The 18,409-nt window shown below is 38.0% G+C and overlaps 1 protein-coding gene across 1 annotated transcript in view; it reads right to left on the reverse strand.

The window, feature by feature from the left end:
• Window positions 1-1,209: 1,209 nt before the first annotated feature.
• RLF (RLF zinc finger) overlaps window positions 1,210-18,409 on the reverse strand; it is an 85,223-nt gene continuing 68,023 nt past the window's right edge. The window contains exons 7-8 of the mRNA XM_045771893.2: window positions 11,666-11,807; window positions 1,210-6,096 (exon numbers count right to left, since the gene is read on the reverse strand). Of these exons, the coding sequence (XP_045627849.2) occupies window positions 1,447-6,096; window positions 11,666-11,807 (4,792 nt within the window). The 3' untranslated portion in view covers window positions 1,210-1,446. The remainder of the gene's footprint in view (window positions 6,097-11,665; window positions 11,808-18,409) is intronic.

Below are 18,409 nucleotides of genomic sequence, written 5' to 3' on the forward strand. Positions count from 1 at the left end.
AGATCTTGAAATCCTAACCACTGGCGTAAGAAAGGGATGTTAGGAGTGTCTGACTCACTTCATTGCTAGCTAATGAAAGTGACTGAGAACCTCACAAGCACAGAGAATAAAGCTGCTGTATTTATAAGAACACACTGCTTTCCTTGTCATCAGACATATGTGGCTCACAGTCCACTGAGGCTCAACACATCCAAAGACCAAGCTCATCTTGGCTTTCCATCCTCTTTCCCCAAATTCATTTCTTCCTTTTGCATTCCCTCCTCAATCGGATGCATCACTACTGAATCTTTCAGTTTTCCTAAAAATATTTTTTTCACCCTCCAAGGCCTAACAACCCTCTCTTTAAATTTCTCACTTTCATCTCCTCTTCCTTGTGCTGCAACTATCAGTATAGTCTCACCAAATTTGCCTCAGATACTTCAACAGTCTTAGTATGTTTCCATTCTCAGCCCCTCAAATCACACTCACGTTATCTACAAATTGTTATTAATTTAACATTACAATTAACATTATCATGTTATTTTGTTCAAATCCTTCAAAGGCTCTCAGCTGCCTGTGGATTCAAGTTCAAACTCCTTAGCATTCGTGGTTGGGTTCCTGTCCATCTATCGCTACAATAATCTCATCCACCTCAATGCTCCCCTTCATTGCAGCCTACCAAATTATCTGTAGTTCCCTGGAAACATCACTGTGTCCATCTATGCCCTTCATGTTCTCATTCTACCCGGACAACTCCTGGACATTCTCTTTTGGAGCTATGTTGACTCTCAGAGTTAATTACTCAATTTCAGAATTTTCTTTGCACAAAAGTTTTAAGACAATAGTCATTCAGAAAGAAGCTTGATCTAAATGGCTTGGTTAGTAAGAAACGAAAAACTACTGGGGCAAAATATAAGTGCACATTCCAGAAAATACAAGTGCAGTTTCAGTCTATGTATGGCAGGAAAACTCATTATGAGTAAACAAGAAATGGGTGAAAAATTGTAATTTATTGAAACTCAACTCAAAAAATATAAGATGCTGTAGTGTACAATATATTACACAAAGCACCCTCAGGTGCACATTCAAGTCAAGTAAGAACTCCATATCCCTTTCCCTAGCCCTCCCACCCTGGGATCTTAGTATTTGTTCCATATACAATCATGCACACTTAATTTGAAAAAGGAAGCCCCAATATATTTTGATGTATTAATTAGCACCAAACAAGAGTACAGTTCCATTTCTTTTTTTAATAAACAAACAAACAAAAAAACCCAATCAATAAACCAACTGGAGAGCTAATGGACTCAGCCAATACTGCTGACAGAGATATTATACATTCATGTAAATACACAGCCTATTCTACCCTAAACAACGGTGTGGCTGGTTCTCAGCCTTTGTTCAAGTTGGCAATTGTCCCCATGTTGCAGTGTTGGAGCCAGTCTGTTTCTAAAACAAAATTGCTATTTAGGAACTTCCTACACAAAGCTCATCTGTCTTTTTTGTTGGAAACAAGTCTAAAATTGGTGTGGAAAACTTAGATCTTTCAAGGACAACCACTGGCCGAAGATAATGAAGCTGTTTTAAGGCAAGCTCTCCACAGTCTGTTAATGCTTTGTCCAATACAACCCTCAGGTTTTCCAAGGAAGGAACTGTTCCTGTCTCCGCTACTATCAAAGGTGGGATTGCAGTCAGGTTCTCATGAATTGCAGAGTCACTGGAAGAATGAGGTATGTCAACTTCAGGGTCATTGTCATTCACCATATTATTTGCCATAACACTCCCTGTTAAGTCATTACTGGGTTGTGAAGAATTACTTAATGTTAAGTGCTCTGAAGGCTCCCAATCATCAAAATCGTCTTCTTTCTCTTCACTTTCCTGAATAAATTTCAGAAATGAAGATTCAAATCCCATAGGTTTATAAGTCTTCAAATCAAATGACCTGGGCTGTGGATGCTTCCTAAAATTTTCTTTTGGGACATGGGTTGAGTTTTTTACAGTGTTTTCTTGCCCTGAACTTTGCTGCCCGGTTTCGGAGTCTTTGAGCCTTGGTAAAGGCAGCTGGAAACTTGTGAAATAAGTCCCACTTTCAGTCCCGCTAGGATTAGGTATGGGATTTTCTATTTTACAAGGAGGAGGCTGAACTATATTACATTGTTCCAAAGAAGTGGTTTCCGAACTATGGTTACATTTCAAAGTTCCTCTGTAGAGCAGATTATCTGCATCAAACACCGGTTTGCTTTCTGTACATCCTTTCTGACCTCCCTCCCTTTCACCTGGATGAAGGGAATCCGTGTTCTGGGCAGGCACGCTAATGTCACCTGGGGAATGGCTGTGCTTTGTGTGCTCTGATTCACAGCTATTTTCTTCTTTCTTTATATAGGGCTCTGCTTCAGAAGGGGGCTCCTCCTTAATTTTGGTACCATACTTAACACAGACGACAAGATTTTCCATCTGTTGCTCTAAATAAGCACTACTCATCTGATGGGTGCGTTTATAATGCCTCACTATGCTGCTCTCCAACTTCACCACAGATAAGCATCCTTGAACCATGCAGGGGTACTGTGTGTGCTCAGACTGCTCCACACACATATGAAGGGCTTCGGCTCTTGTTTTGAAACTAATTGGAGCCTTCTTTTCTTTGATTAAACTACATTTTTTAGCCTTAGCATTAAAGGATCTCCTGGTAGTCTGCTGTTCATGCCCTTGAGCGAGCGCCGTTGGACACACCTTTTCACTCCTTAGTAGCCTTTCATTCGCCACTTTCTGGCTTCTAAACAGATCATCGTAATAGTCCTTATGTCGGTAATATACATGTTGAGAATAATTACTGCGATGGGTGAAAATCTGGCCACAGCCATTAAGATCACAATGAATTTCATAATCCGAATGTATTTCTCCTTCAATATTATGCTGTTCCATCAAGTGGTGCTTCAACTTGCTGAATGTATAAAAAACAGCAGGGCACTGAGGCTGGTTACAGGAAAACCGTGCTGCAGATTCAGCTTCGGAAAGCACTTTAGGCTCTTCAATATGGTCTAGGTTATGAGAGTCACTACAGTGCTTAGCAAGGGCTTTGGAACACAGGAAACGTTTGTTACATTCCTTATACTTGCAAGCAAATATCTTTTTACATTTGACAAGTTCCCGTTTGGTTCTTGCTTTGTCTTTCTCTAAACATAACTGTTCTTTGTTGTACTGATGTACAGTTCTGTAATGACGAATCAAGCCTTTCAGATTGGTGAATGAGGAGTTGCAAGTTTTATGGATACAATGGAATGGTTTGTGGTATTTATTCAAAATATAGCAGAGATTTCCTTTAGCAACAGTTCTCCTGCTACCTCGTCCCTCTCGTCCTTCTCGTTCTTCTCTATGGCTACCTATTGGTGACAAAATATCAGAGGTTTTACTTTCTGTTTCTTCACAAGATGACTCCAAATCTGTTTCGGAACTGCATTCATCCTTTTTAGTGTGACAGTGTGGCTTCTCAGAGTTACTGCTGGGATCACTGCCAAGTTCTGCCGAGCAATCACCTTTCAATCTGTCTACTGAGCATGGGCCTTCATGATCACATTTTTCATTATCTAACAGTTTGTGAGTTACTCTGTCACTGCCAATTTGATGTTTATTTTTATAATGAATCCTCAGGTGTGTTTTTCTTGTAAATGACCTTTGGCAAATATGACACTGGAATGGAGAATACCGATGTTGAAACATAGTTAACTGAAGGACTTTTTCTTTTGAATAATTATGTTTTTTAAGATAATGCATTAACAAAGCCTCTCTGGTCACAAATTCATATTTGCATCCTTGAAGCTCACAGAAAAAAGGCTTAGCCGCCAACTGTGCAAGGTACTGACTTGGCATATTCTCATCTTGATTCTGAAAATTAAGGTCTGAGATAGTAGGTGAAACCGATTGAAGAGACTTAGCACCGCTGGATGGGTACCCCTGCAATGACCCTGAGAAAGATCCATGTGTTATTGAGTTTTTCAAGCTTAAATGTTTCAAGCGTAACAAAAGTTCCAACATGGTATCCTCTGTACACGGCCGTTTAGAAGCACAAATGGAAGCTTCTGAGGAATAACCTTGATATTCTCGCTTGCATTTAGTATGAATATTGTGATCTAGACCTTCATCTGGAGAGTCACTGTTTGTATCTGAGCTGGGTTTAGGTTCTGCATCAAACTTTTCAGCTGTCTGATTATGTTCATTACCCGAACAGGGAAAGAGATCTTTTGTCTTTATCTTTTTGGGTTTGAAATGGTACGGATGAACCTTCCGTAGATGCTTCTGCATCCCTCTTGCATTTTTGTACGTGGAACCACAGCCATCGAAACCACAGGTAAACTTAGTCCCATCAAAACAAACTGCCACATTGGAACATTTTTCTTTTAAACTGGAGGGCACGAAGACTTTCTCATGAGATAATAATATATCCTGCATGGTTTCAGAGTGATCCAGTGTATCAATTAACTCTTCATTCATGGAAGCTGAAGAGCTATGACTTAACTGATCACTAGAATTACTGTCACTGTTTTCTTTCAGATTTTCTGCAGTTTCTATTTGAGAACTAGCTGATCCTGCGCAGAAAAGAAGATCCTCAGGTAAATGTGGTTTATCAGTTTGGTCAAGCAGAGGGGGCTGATCGATACAACCTTGCTTTTCACCTGGTGCAGCCTCCTCAAGTTTCACCGATTTCTTCACATCTCCGTTCGAACTTTCAACGTTATGCATTGAGAGGTGATCCTGGTATTCAATTTTAGAATAATAGAATTTTTTACAGCCAACAAAGTTGCATGTGTAAGATGCATCCCTAAAGTGTTGTGCTTCGTGGTGGTAAAGCTGTCCCAAGTCACTGAAAACAATATTACAGCCATTTAATTCACATTTATAACGCAGATCATCATGTTTTTGTTTATGGTTAAGTAGTTCATTCACTGATCCAAACCTTGCATAGCAATCTATAGATACACACATATAAGGTTGAGGACCACAATGCACTTGTTCATGCTCCCGCAGGTGAAAAGCAGACATGAAATGTCGTCGACAATAAGTACACTTCTCTCTTCTGTTTTTCATATCCAAGTAATGCTTGGCATTTTCATCATTATTTTGGTGTTCAGCTTTAAGATGCACACTTAAGTATTTAAACTGCTTAAATACACGGGAACAGTCTGTGCCAGGACATGGGTACAAATCTCTGTCTTGCAAGTGGCAATCTTCTAATTTGCTGAATGTGACATATTCATGAGACTCTCCTTTGGCTTGTTCATCCAATGACTGGTTTTGCTCCAGGGTTGCAGAGGGGCTCTTGGGACAAATCCCCTTTTGAGAGCCTTTCAACAGTAACTTCTTTCTAGAGCGGTCCCTTCTGCTTGGTGGCATTTTAACATGTTCCATCACATGAGGAACAAATATTTCTTTTCTCTTGAATTTTTTAATACAAACCGGACAGGTGTAAATTCCATCTTCCATATGCATCTTAGAATGATGAAGAATCCTGGCCTCTATACATTCCCGCTTACATAACAAACAGAAAAATTTGTACTGAAGCCACCTCTGGTACCTTTCAGAAGAACCAATGGGTTTTTTGTCTCTTTTCTCCTTATGCTGATCTGTCAAGTCTCTTCTTCTGTATTGTTTATCTTCTTTACCTTCCTCATAGTCACTGAGAAATGACTCTAAAACATCTGTGTCATTAATAGACATTTCATAGCCACTTAGATCATCATCAGAATCGGAGGCTTCTTGTCCTAGCAGTTGGTGGCAGTGTCGTTTTAAAGTTTTCCAGTCCCAAAATTCAGGATCAAAAGGCCAGTGGGCCTTTAAAGCCAGTAAGAGCTCACATCGGAGAGAATTTGGAACTGGTGCATTTTCTTCATCAAATTTTTGATCTGGTTGCAAATACAGTTCTTCCAACATATTAAATCCATCCAAACTGGGTTCAATTAAGAATTCTGTAAGCTGACAAGCTCGTCTGACTTCTAAATCTTCTGGTAAAAGACAAGCAATTGTTTTACAAACTGATGCCTTCATTTCTTCATCCTCACTTGATCTGAGTTGAAGAGCTCTGACACATAGTAAAATTGACACCCCAAGACCAGCATCCTGTGCCTATAAGAAAAAGAGGGGGGGGAGTTATTATTCTTTTTCATTATGGAAATACTACATAACTTTCACTGGTAAGATGTATACTCCTCAAAACTTTTAGAGTTCTTAAATTTTATCTTTAATCTTTCTTCCTGCAAGTTACATTTAGATCCTTCTTATCTCAACATGCAAAGGACTGGATTAGATGTTACAACCATGAACAATAACAATGTACATTTACAGAATGTCCAACTTTGTAAGGCACTGCATACTAAAGCACTCTCTAACCCTCAAGGAATCTGCTTATATGCCAAATGTATAAACAATAAAGGTACATGAATTCAAAGGAATTCAGGATAAATAAGGTCATTGAAGGATTCAAAAAAGAATTGTCTTAAGCTGGTTAGGAAGGACAGGGCTTAAATAAATGGGTATAAGAGGAAACACCTGTATAAAAGTGAGTCTAGGACTGAATTCAATTGAAGAAACACATGTGTAATGAACAGCTGGGTGTTTCCAAAATCTTAAGGCTAAAATAAAAGACTGTCCCCATTTCCTCCCCCGCCTTTTTTTTATAGAGGGGGAAGGGACAGAGGGAGAGAGAGAATCTTAAGTAGGTTACATGTCCAGCATCGAGCCCAACGTGGGGCTGGATCTCACAAACCCTGAGATCATAACCTGAGCTGAAATCAAGAGTCCAATGCTTAACTGACTGAGCCACCCAAGGGACCCTCCCCATTTTCTCCTAAAAGAATTAGTACTTTAGGGGCGCCTGGGTGGCTCAGGCGTTAAGTGTCTGCCTTCGGCTCAGGGTGTGATCCTGGCATTCTGGGATCAAGCCCCGCGTTGGGCTCCTCCACTTGGAGCCTGCTTCTTCTCTCCCACTCCCCCTGCTTGTGTTCCCTCTCTCGCTGGCTGTGTCTCTGTCAAATAAATAAATAAAATCTTAAAAAAAAAAAAAAAGAATTAGTACTTTAGTACTAATATAGTACACTATAGGTGTACTGCATCTCAGCTTCCCATGGGAAAACCAACAGATTTAAAATCTCTCTATAGCAACCGTTCTTAGAAACTAACCAAAAATCAGGAAAAAGATCTGGTCACATGTGATAAAAGGCTAGTGCATACAAGATGACTTATGTAAGAAGTTGAAATGGAATGTGAAAATATTATGAGCAAAGACAAGTGGGATTATATGGCAGAGAGGCTTAAAATACAGTACTTAAGAGCATAAGAGTTTTTTAAAAAAGTAATCTCAAAGAAATAAATAAAATTAAAAAAAAAAAAAGGTAATCTCTACGTCCAACGTGGGGCTCAAATTCACGACTCCGAGATCAAGACCAGTGTGCTCTACCAACTGAGCCAACCAGGTACCCCAAGAGCATAGAATTTTCAATCAGCCTTTTGAACCCCAGCTTCACTGCAGTGCCAAGTTCTTAACTCCTAAGCTGTTGCTGCCTCATCTATAAAATGATAACAGCAGTGGTAATATTAGATTTTCCTCTTAACATTATTATAAAAATGAAGTAAGATAATATAAAGTGATTACTACATTGCTGGCATATCGTAACTATTCATCAGAATACCATATAAAATAACTGAGGATAAATTCTACTGTTCAAATCAGTAATCAATTTGTTAAGCAATTATTCTGTGTTGGGTACCATTCCAAATTCTAGGAACACAAAGAAACAACTACCATCAATTTACAGAACTGTTACTACGTTCTAGGCACTTCTCCAAATACTCTTTTCATACATTATCCTCATTTTATAGATGAAGAAACTAAGGCTCATCACGTTAATTGCCCAATGTCACCAGGCAGTGAGTAGAGGAACAAGGATTTAAACTTAAAGCAATCTCTGTGCATAACCTTAGTTCTTAACCACTTTTAAGCCGGTAAGAATTCCAAAGGTTATCTGACACGGTTATAACCTATGCACCCTGGGTACAATATGCCACACCACTCCTGTTTTCAGCTACCTAGTTAAAAATCAATTTAGTCATGTCCATCAATGCCGTTTAATTCAGTTCTGCATTCCATATCCTAATTCTAATTTATTCACCACTCTTTTAACAAGTACTTCTTGTTATACCTGTTCAGAATGTGTAACAGTGTTTTTAGACTGTCTTTTGAAAAGTGCTTAGTGATTTCCTAGATTTTACCATTTCAACCAGACTTGGCTGTTTAAGAAAGAATGGACATTCTTTGCTGTTTATCTCAGTCTTCCAAAAAGGAGTTTAATAGTAATTTGTTGAGAACCTATGAGTTATTTTAAAACTTACCAGACCCTCCAAGTCCCCTGTGCTCTGATTTACAAATGATAATCTTCTATCACATTATGCAATTTGTCTAGTCCTGACTCTTCTGCAAACTAGGTTGATGATCCTTACAAGTTACATACCTCTAATTTTCAGCTTCTTCATTACTAAAGAGAAGGAATTAAACTAGACAAAGTCTTGTTTTGCAAACAGTAAGCACCATATGTCAAACCAAAAAGGGCCCCATGGCCAAATAAACTGGATTCATGATGATCCCTCTTCTTATTACTTTCACTTCAAAATACAACCTCATCCACATCCATTCTGTCATACTATTTTTAAAGTCTAACAACTCCAAGCACCTTATTTATTTATTTTTAAGTAGGCTCCATGCCCAACGTGGAGCCCAACTCGGGGCCTGAACTCATGACCCTGAGATTAAGACCTGAGCTGAGATCAAGAGTTGGATGCTCAACTGACTGAGCCACCCAGGCGCCCCTACTCTAAGCACCTTTATGTGATGATCTGGTTTAAGCTATTTATAGAAAACGGAAGCCCAGAAAATAAAGAAGTACTATTATAAAGCCTTCTCCATTACACACTCACTGTTGCCTTCTGCAAGAGGCCTAAACCCCACAGCTTTTCAGTATCATTAACCTGTTCCATCCCAAGGGCTATGTCACTGGTTACTAGCTGTCTCCCAATATCCCCTTTTGCTACAAAAACAGAATGCCTGATTTCTATCTGATTACAAAGTAACCTGAAATAATGAATATATCTCACCTCCCTTGCAGCTAAATATAGCCATGCGGGTGTGTATTGGAAGGAGTGAGGAAAAGGTGTATCATAGTGTGGTTTGTGTGGTCTGCCCCTCTCTCCTCACCCCCTGGCACCTTGCTGTCTAGAATGGAGGAGACATGATACCTAGGATTGGACTAGTTAGGTCTCAGATTATGAGATGGAAACCATGTGTTGATGGCAGACAAACAAAAGGAACCTGGGTTTCTGGTATGTGGAGCCACCAACAGCAACCTTGGCCTGTCTGCCTGGATTATCTACCCATATGAGAGGGGGAGAAACTTCCATCTTCTTTAGCTCACTACTATTGTGGGATATCCACCATTCACTGCAGAACTAGATCCCAACTGAAAGAGGCTAGATCATCTCTCTTTAAAAACCCAGAGATGAGTCTCTCAATTTGAAAGGAATTCTACACTCAGTCCCCTTCCACCTACCGGTCCACATCTTTTCTACCCTTCAGGCTAGTTATCATGAATTATTATAGTGGAAAGTACCCTAGACTAGGATTAAAGAGAAATGGGCTCTGGTTATGCAAGTGGACAGCAAATTCCTTCGTCTGTGTCAGAAACCCATTTTCCCTAGTCCTCTAGTAGCTTTCCCATTTTCTGTGGCTCCTCATGGTAATTCTAAGATGACCCCCCAGTGACCCTCACCTTTGTATGATCTCCTCTCCTCAAGTTTAAATGGATCCTGTAAATACAGTATCCATTCCTATGATTATGTCATATGGCAAAAAGGACTGTGCAGGTGTAATTAAGGCCCCAAGTCAGTTGATCTTAAGACAGGTGGATTACCTCGGTGGACCTGACCTAATCATTTAAGCCCTTTAAATTTAGGTTTGGAAGTCAGATTTACAGAAGGTCAGATTCGAATTAGGAGAATTCCTTATACTTCTGCTGGCTTAAAAATGCAGGTATGGGATGAGGGAGGCTTCTAGTAGCTGAAAATAGAATGTGGCTGACAGCTGTCAAGAAAATGAGGACCTTGGTCCTACAATCAAAAAGAACTGAATTCTGTGAGCAATAAGAATGAACTTAGAAGCGGATTTTCCACAAAGCTTCTAGATAGGAATGCAACCTGGTCAACACCTTGATGTCACCTTTGTGATGCTCTGAGCAGCAAACCTTGCCACGCTGTGCTACATTGTGTCCTACAACACCGTAGCTAACAACTGGGTATTGTTTTTAGTGCTAAGTTTGTGGTAGTTTCAATGCAGCAATAGAACACTAATACTTTCCTTAAAGATTACAAAACTTCTTTTTTTTTTTTTTTTTTAAAGATTTTATTTATTTATTCGACAGAGATAGAGGCAGCCAGCGAGAGAGGGAACACAAGCAGGGGGAGTGGAAGAGGAAGAAGCAGGCTCATAGTGGAAGAGCCTGATGTGGGGCTCGATCCCATAACGCCAGGATCACGCCCTGAGCCGAAGGCAGACGCTTAACCGCTGTGCCACCCAGGCGCCCCTAAAGATTACAAAACTTCTTAAAGGCCGGTTCTAAAACTAATTTTTTAAATAAAGCAAGTTCTGTAATTGCTTGCACATGTTTCTGTGATAGGAGATACAACTGGATTCACAGTGATTAAAAATAATTATCACCTAACTTATCTGACCACAAATTTACTTTTAATAAAATGTTCTACCTTTTCCTATCCTTACCATTGAAGACCAGACCAACATATTTCAAATAAAGTACAGGATATAGACGTTTAAAACATTAAAGGAGACAGTATGTATCAAAGATACAACTGTGCCTTGACTTTAGTATAATCAATCCTTGAATGTTGTCAGAGAAGTAACCCCTAAAACATACCCATTAACCATTACATATATGGGTATGTTGAGAGCTCAGTTATTAGCAAATACTAAAAACAACATAAAAATAGAGCACAGTATAAGATTCATTCTGAATCTCTAGGCTGGTAGTGTGTGTGTGTGTGTGTGTGTGTGTGTGTGTGTGTACACACACATATATATGGCTGAACTCAAAACACAAGGCTTTATACATGGCACCTCATTTCATTTTAGGAAATATTTATTTCCTAAAAATATCTACCTTGTTTCCTATTGGTTTGTACAGAAGTTTACAATTTGTATAGAGTTGATTCTGGAACCGTTCTATTATTTCAAAACTTAGAAAATGTATCACTCCATTCTTAAGGAAAATATAAAAAATACAATTAGATTTTCTTTTATAATAATTCAGTTAATATGCAAACAAACACACATGTAAAAAAAACAGAAAACTGTTTTAGTAAAAGTAGATATAGGGTAGTTGAGGTGACAGCCCCAAAACATAATCTTCCTTTCCTCCAATGGTCTGTCACTTCAAATCACTATTTTCCATTAAGAAAAGCTGTGGATTCCAGAAGATCAATCTGCAGAAATGGCTAATTATGTCCAATTCCACAATCTTATTAAAGCCCATTATTTCTCTATTTCCCTCATCTAAGAGGAGTTGCCTCCGAAGTTATCTCCCCACTCATTTCTTCGTTTTAGGACAATCATCATAAAAAAAGTAAAATTACTCACTTCAGTTTGTATAACTCTAATCAGGCAAAATAAATGCTGCTGTGTTTTAGCTATGACACCAAACTGACGACAGCGCTCCAAAAAAGTGTCTAAAGAAGGGTCAATTCTTCTTTGCAGTTTACTCCAAAAGAGAGTCAATTCCCTATGAAAAGAAAGATTAAGGTAAAACATTTAAAGCAACTGGTATTTGCTGTTCACCTCCCCACCCCATTTTGGTGTTTTGTTATTTATAAAAATAAGTTAATAGTAAGCAAAAACTAGAAAAAAAAGGCTATCAATATTCCCTAATTGTATCCTCTCAAACTGGTAAAACTGTTGAGAATCCTCCCTGAAAATTCCACTACTTTTTTCTTCTTTGCGGCGGAAAAAAGTAAAAACAGCAAAGACTACTTCCTTTATGTTGACATTTTGTTTTTTTAAGTGGGTTCCATGCTAGGCTCAGTGTGGAGCCCAATGAGGGGCCCAAACTTACAATCCTGAGGCCAAGATCTGAGCTGAGTGAGACCAAGAGTCAGACACTCAACCAACTGAGCCACCCAGGGGCCCCTTTACACTGACATTTTAAAACACTTAGATCCCATCTTGTTCCAAAAGGTTTTACCCCTTATACTGGTAATTATATTGACTGAATTAAACCTTATCCTAGTGGGCAGGGATCATCTGACATCCCTACACTGCTAACAAAATATATAAACTAATAAATATCCTAACAGTACACTTCTCCACACTAATCTCCTGCCCCTTTCCAGCTCTAAAATGTCATGATGCTACTTAGGCATGTATCTGGGGATGTTTAAATATTACTAATAAAATTAGTAAAATGGCACTCTTGGAAATGGCTAAAATACAAGAATCCTACAAATATTCATTATGGAAACAAAGAAAAGCTTGGAAAGATTAAGTTAATTAAAAGTACTGAATGGGTTAAGAGAAAACTCTTAAGGAAAAGCACTAGAAACTCAAAAATGCCTAGGATAAAAATGTTAACATGAATCAGAAATATGAATGCAAAGTAAGTTTAGAGAGAATGTTACCACTTAAAAAAAGTGACTTTTTTCTGTACACTCCAATATATACAGTAATATCTGTTAAATAATTTTCATTAAAAAAAGTATTTTCACAAGCCAGTTTTAGGACACCAATATCTTATTGCTATTAAAAGACTATTCTAGGAAGCTGGGCACAAATACAAAGCTTAACATACGAACATATCTTTTTTTATAACAGAAAATAAACATATTTAACAGAACTTATTTTGTTATATTTTTAAAGAGGTAACTGGGGTTTTCATATGGTGAAATTCTTACAAACATATAAAACTTGCCTCAAAGACTGGATATGGAAATGGATATATGCCTTAAAAAATAGTGATGAAAAGATAATGTTACGTGATGGCAAATTTGAGTTATAATAAATAAAATTAACTTAAAATTCCTTTAACTATTTGTGTGTGGTGACTAGTGTTGCTTTCCTAACCAGGAAAAGTAAAACTGAGACAGATCACCTTTGAAAATAGCTACTGGCCAGTCAAGTAATCGGGATGACTGTTCATTTTTAAACCCATAAGACTGCTTCTTTTAGATGTGAAGTACCTTAGTAATAAAAAGTTTTGAGAATAGTGCAAAATTCAGAATAACAAAGGACGTGGAGAATTATATATGCTCAGAGATAAAAAAGAGTTCTATCAAAATATATGTATAATATCTATCCTATTTGAAAAGAACAAAATTACCAAAACCAGTAAAACCTGATTATGAAGAGAAAAGCATAAGGAATACCCACAATCTAAAAATTCATCAACTACCTAGATGCTTAAAGTTAGGCAAATCTGATAAAGTGATAAGTAAGTTGAGAATTAAAGTCTCTGCAATAATTTTTTTTTAAAGATTTTATTTATTTATTTGACACAGAAAGACAGCTAGCAAGAGAGGGAACACAAGCAAGGAGAATGGGAGAGGAAGAAGCAGGCTCCCAGCGGAGAAGCCTGACATGAGGCTTGATCCCGGAATGCCGGCATCACGCCCTGAGCCGAAGGCAGACTCTTAACGACTGAGCCACCCAGGTGCCCTGAAATAATTTTTCTGAAAAATTATTTATTTTAGGGTACAGAAGCAGAGGGAGAGGGAGAGCGAGAATCTCAAGCAGACTCCCTGCTGAGTGAGGAGCCCACCGTGGGGCTTGATCCCATGACCAAAAATGATATGTGAGTCGAAATCACAAGTTGGACACTTAACCAACTGAGCCACTCAGGCACCCCTCAAATAATTTTGCTTCTCCCTCTGCTTCTGCACCCCACCCTCTGTGCGTGCACGGTCTCTGTCTCAAATAATAAAAAATATTTTTTTAAAAAGTAAAATAAATCAGAATGTCTAGGGCTCGATTTATTCTAAATTAAGTACTTCAAACTACAATTATCTTAAATCCAAATAACCATGACAAAAAATCATGTATTTTGTTTTTATACATATTTACACAATTAGAATTCAATAATTTAGAACTGCTATTACCCACCCAAATACATAAACTTGCCTGAATGAAACCAAAACAAACAGTATATTATTCTTGAAAATGCCACAATGCCATCCATTCAAATCTGCACACTGGAAAACTGAAACCACCAATAAATAGTAACTCAGAGCCTGCTGGATCATACATGCAGCACTAGGAAGGACAAACACTTCTTCAATTACTACAATGACATGATTTTTAAAAATGGACAGCCATTAAAGAATATACTGAAAATGGGGGCGCCTGGGTGGCACAGCGGTTAAGCGTCTGCCTTCGGCTCAGGGCGTGATCCCGGCGTTATGGGATCGAGCCCCACATCAGGCTCCTCCGCTATGAGCCTGCTTCTTCCTCTCCCACTCCCCCTGCTTGTGTTCCCTCTCTCGCTGGCTGTCGCTATCTGTGTTAAATAAATAAATAAAATCTTTAAAAAAAAAAAAAAAAAAAAAGAATATACTGAAAATGATTCCACCGTATGGATGCTTCCAATGTTCAGATAATTTATTAACCCAATGCCTCAAATTAGCCCCATGCCACCTCAAGTCAACAGATTATATAAAAATTCATAATAACTGGAAAGGAAATTTAGTTATATTAGTAGGGGGGAACACATTTTGGCAGAGATCTAGCTACCAAGCAAGAACTTTAAACTACACTGTATTACGGCATAGCAGGAAGCCTGTGGAGTCCAGCTAATATGTCATACTGATATCCAGAATTTAGGCATTTTGGGAATGAGGCAAAGAAAACTTTGTGGAATTAAGGAGTGACCATTCCTAAAGGTGGCTCCTGCAAATATAGTAGCTGATTCTCATGACTTTTTTTTTTCTTTTTATTTCCAACAAAACTGGGTTAAATAAAACATATATGGACATCTGGTCTTTGAAAGACACTGAGGGCAACATACATGTCGATCCTGGTGTATCACAGTCTAGGCATGAAAGGAGTCTAGGAGAGAACAGGCATGAAATTACATCTGAAGAACACAAATGTACAACATACAGGATTTAAACTCAGTTCTAAGAAAGCAAAGGTCAACCTATCAAATACCTGCTGAAAGCTTTGTGTGGTTATTTTAAAAGTAGCAGTAGTAAAAATAAAATAAGATGAAAACAGAGTGGGAGGCAAACCATAAGAGACTCTTAACTATAGGGAACAAAGAGAGGGTCGCTGGAAGGGGGGGTGGGGGAATGGGGTAATTAATGATGGGCATTAAGGCAGGCACTTAATGTAAGTAAGGACTGGGTGTTATATGCAACTGATGAATCACTAAATTCTACCCCTGAAACATATTAATATACTATATGTTAACTAACTTGAATTTAAATAAAAATAAAAAATAAAAGTAGTGGTAATTACACATCTGTATGTACACTCTCCCATTCAAAAATGGTTATCTTTATCATTTTCGTGGCTACTCTAATATCACCACTGCAGACATCTATAGGAAACTCATTTCTCCAGCACATCTTTGATTTTTGCAGAGAGCCAAACTCATTTGGGGCCATGGTAATGAATAAGCTAAGCGTATACCTTTTGAGATAATTATGAACATAGTGACTGCTATAAGTAATATATTTTATTGTGGTTTGTAAATATCTCTGAAGGAAGTCTCTTTTTACGATTTTATTTGAGAGAGAGAGAGAGAGAGAGAGAGAGAATGAATGGGGGAGGGAAAGGGAGAAGAAGACCCTCCACTGAGTAGGGAGCCTGATGCGGGGCTCAATCCCAGGACCCTGAGATCATGACCTCAGCCAAAGGCAGACGCTTAACCAACTGAGACACCCAGGCGCCTCTCTGAAGGAAATTTCTAAGAAAATAAAAAAATATTTTGGGTGATAGTTACATAGTTTATGCACTTCAAATATTATCTTCTATGGTGATCACGTTTAAGAATGATACTTCCAATAAATAAATTCTAGTATATATTTTTTTAAAGACTTTATTTATTTATTTGAGAGAGAGAGTGTAAGAGAGCACAAGCAAGGGAGAAGCAGGATTCCTGTTGAGCAGGGAGCCTGACATGGGGCTCAATCCCAGGACCCTGCGATCATGACCTGAGCTGAAGGCAGGCAGACATGCATACACACATTTATTTATTTCTAGATTTTATTAATTTATTTGTGAGAGAGTGAGAGAGAGAGTGGGGGAAGGGGCAGGGGGAGAGGGAGAAGCAGGTGAGCCCAACACAGGGCTTGATCCCAGGACCCTGAAATCATGAACTGAACTGAAGGCAGACACTTAACCGACTGAACCACCCAGGTGCCCCTGGTATATGTTTTTAAAAATAAGTGACTGATTTTGTCAGATTCCAACTTTGTCACATTTTTAAAAATATCTATTATAAAACATACCACTTAATTTTTAAAAAATTTCTTTTCTGGACAAATATTCCATACAGCCCACTATCTTCAACACAGGAAATTTCTAGCACAACAAAAGAATCTATCCTATTTATCTGAACAGAATTCCTGAGTTTCATTTTCTTTAGTAAAATTCACTGTTTTATGTTATAGTTATTCTAATTCTAATATCCCAATAGCAAAACAAATACACACCTATGAAAACAACAGAAGGGTAAAAAAAAAATGTTTCCAAATTTGAAAATTTTAGATCCTATTTCTCTTTGAATTGCTTGGAAGAAGCTTACTTTTAACAAAGTGTGAAGTGACTTAATATTTTCTTTCCTCTACTCATTATAGCTCCTCAGGAGGCCAACAAGAGGGAAATCCCTGTTAATCCCTTCCTGCTGCAGGGGAGCAGCATTAATCCTAGAGCAAGTAACATCCTTGGAAGGGCTAATGTGGCTGAGTGAAGAAAGGAAGAAAAAAGAAAGTTATGGGTCACTCTAAAAGGGAAGCTCTATCAGGAATATTAAAAGAACTGGTGACTATACTTTTAAAATTATTTTGTAATCAAGAAAACTCTCAAATAAGCAACCCAAACTTACACCTAAAGGAGCTAAAAAAAAGAATCGAGACCAAAGCCAGTAGACAGAAGGAAATAAAAAAGATCTGAGAAGAAATAAATGAAAAAGAAATTAAAGAATATAGAACAGATCAATGAAACCAGGAGCTGGTTCTTTAAAAAGATCAACAAAATTGATAAACCTTTAGCCAGACTCATTTAAAAAGGGGAGGGGGTGTGCAAGTAAATAAATCAATGAAAGAGAAATAATAACTGACACCACAGAAATACTAAGGATTACAAAAGAATATTATGAAAAATTATATGTCAATATATTTGACAACCTAGAAGAAATGGATAAATTCCTAGACATGTACAGCCTTCTAAAACTGGATCAGGAATAAGAAGAGAATGTGAACAGACCAACTACTAGCAGTGAGACTGAATCAGTAATCAAGTAACCCCAACAAACAAAGTCCAAGACCAGATGGCTGCACAGGTGAAATGCCAAACATTTAAAACGTATTCTTCTCAAACTATTCTAAAAAACAGAAGAGGATGGAAAGATTACAAATCCATTCTACGAGGCAGGCCAGGATTACCTCAACACCAAAGCCAGGTAAAGACATCATACAAAAAGAAAAATACAGGATGGTATCTCTGATGAACATGGATGCAAATTCGACAAAATATTAGCAACCAAATTCAACAATACATAAAAAAAATTACTCACCATGATCAAGTGGTATTTATTCCAGGGATGCAAGATGATTCAATATTCACAAATCAATCAACACGATATGTCACAATAAGAGGAAGGGTAATAACCATAACATCATCTCAACAGAAGCAGAAAAAGCAAGTGACAAAGTAGAACAACCATTCATGATAAACACTCTCAACAAAGTGGGTTTAGTGGGAACACACCTCAACATAATGAAAGCCATATATGAAAAACCCACAGCAGACACCATACTCAATGATGAAAAACAGAGCTTCTCCTCTAAGATCAGGAACAAGACAAGGATGTCCACTCTCACCACTTCTATGCAATACAGTACTGGGAGTTCTAGCCACAGCAATCAGACAACAAAAGGAAATAAAAGGCATCCAAATCGGTAAGGAGGAAGTGAAACTTTCACTACTTACAAATGACATAATACTGTATATAGAAAACCCTAAAGACTCCACTAAAAAACTATCAGAACTGATAAATGAACTCAGTAAAGTTGCAGGATACAAAATTAATATACATAAATCTGTTGTATTTCTATACATTAATAAAGTAGTAGAAAGAAAAATTAAGAAAACAATCCCGTTTAACAGTTGCAC

The sequence above is a fragment of the Ursus americanus genome, chromosome 33, assembly GCF_024610735.1.
Source record: "Ursus americanus isolate L20-20 chromosome 33, mUrsAme1.1.p, whole genome shotgun sequence".
In the NCBI taxonomy this organism is placed as follows: Eukaryota; Metazoa; Chordata; class Mammalia; order Carnivora; family Ursidae; genus Ursus; species Ursus americanus.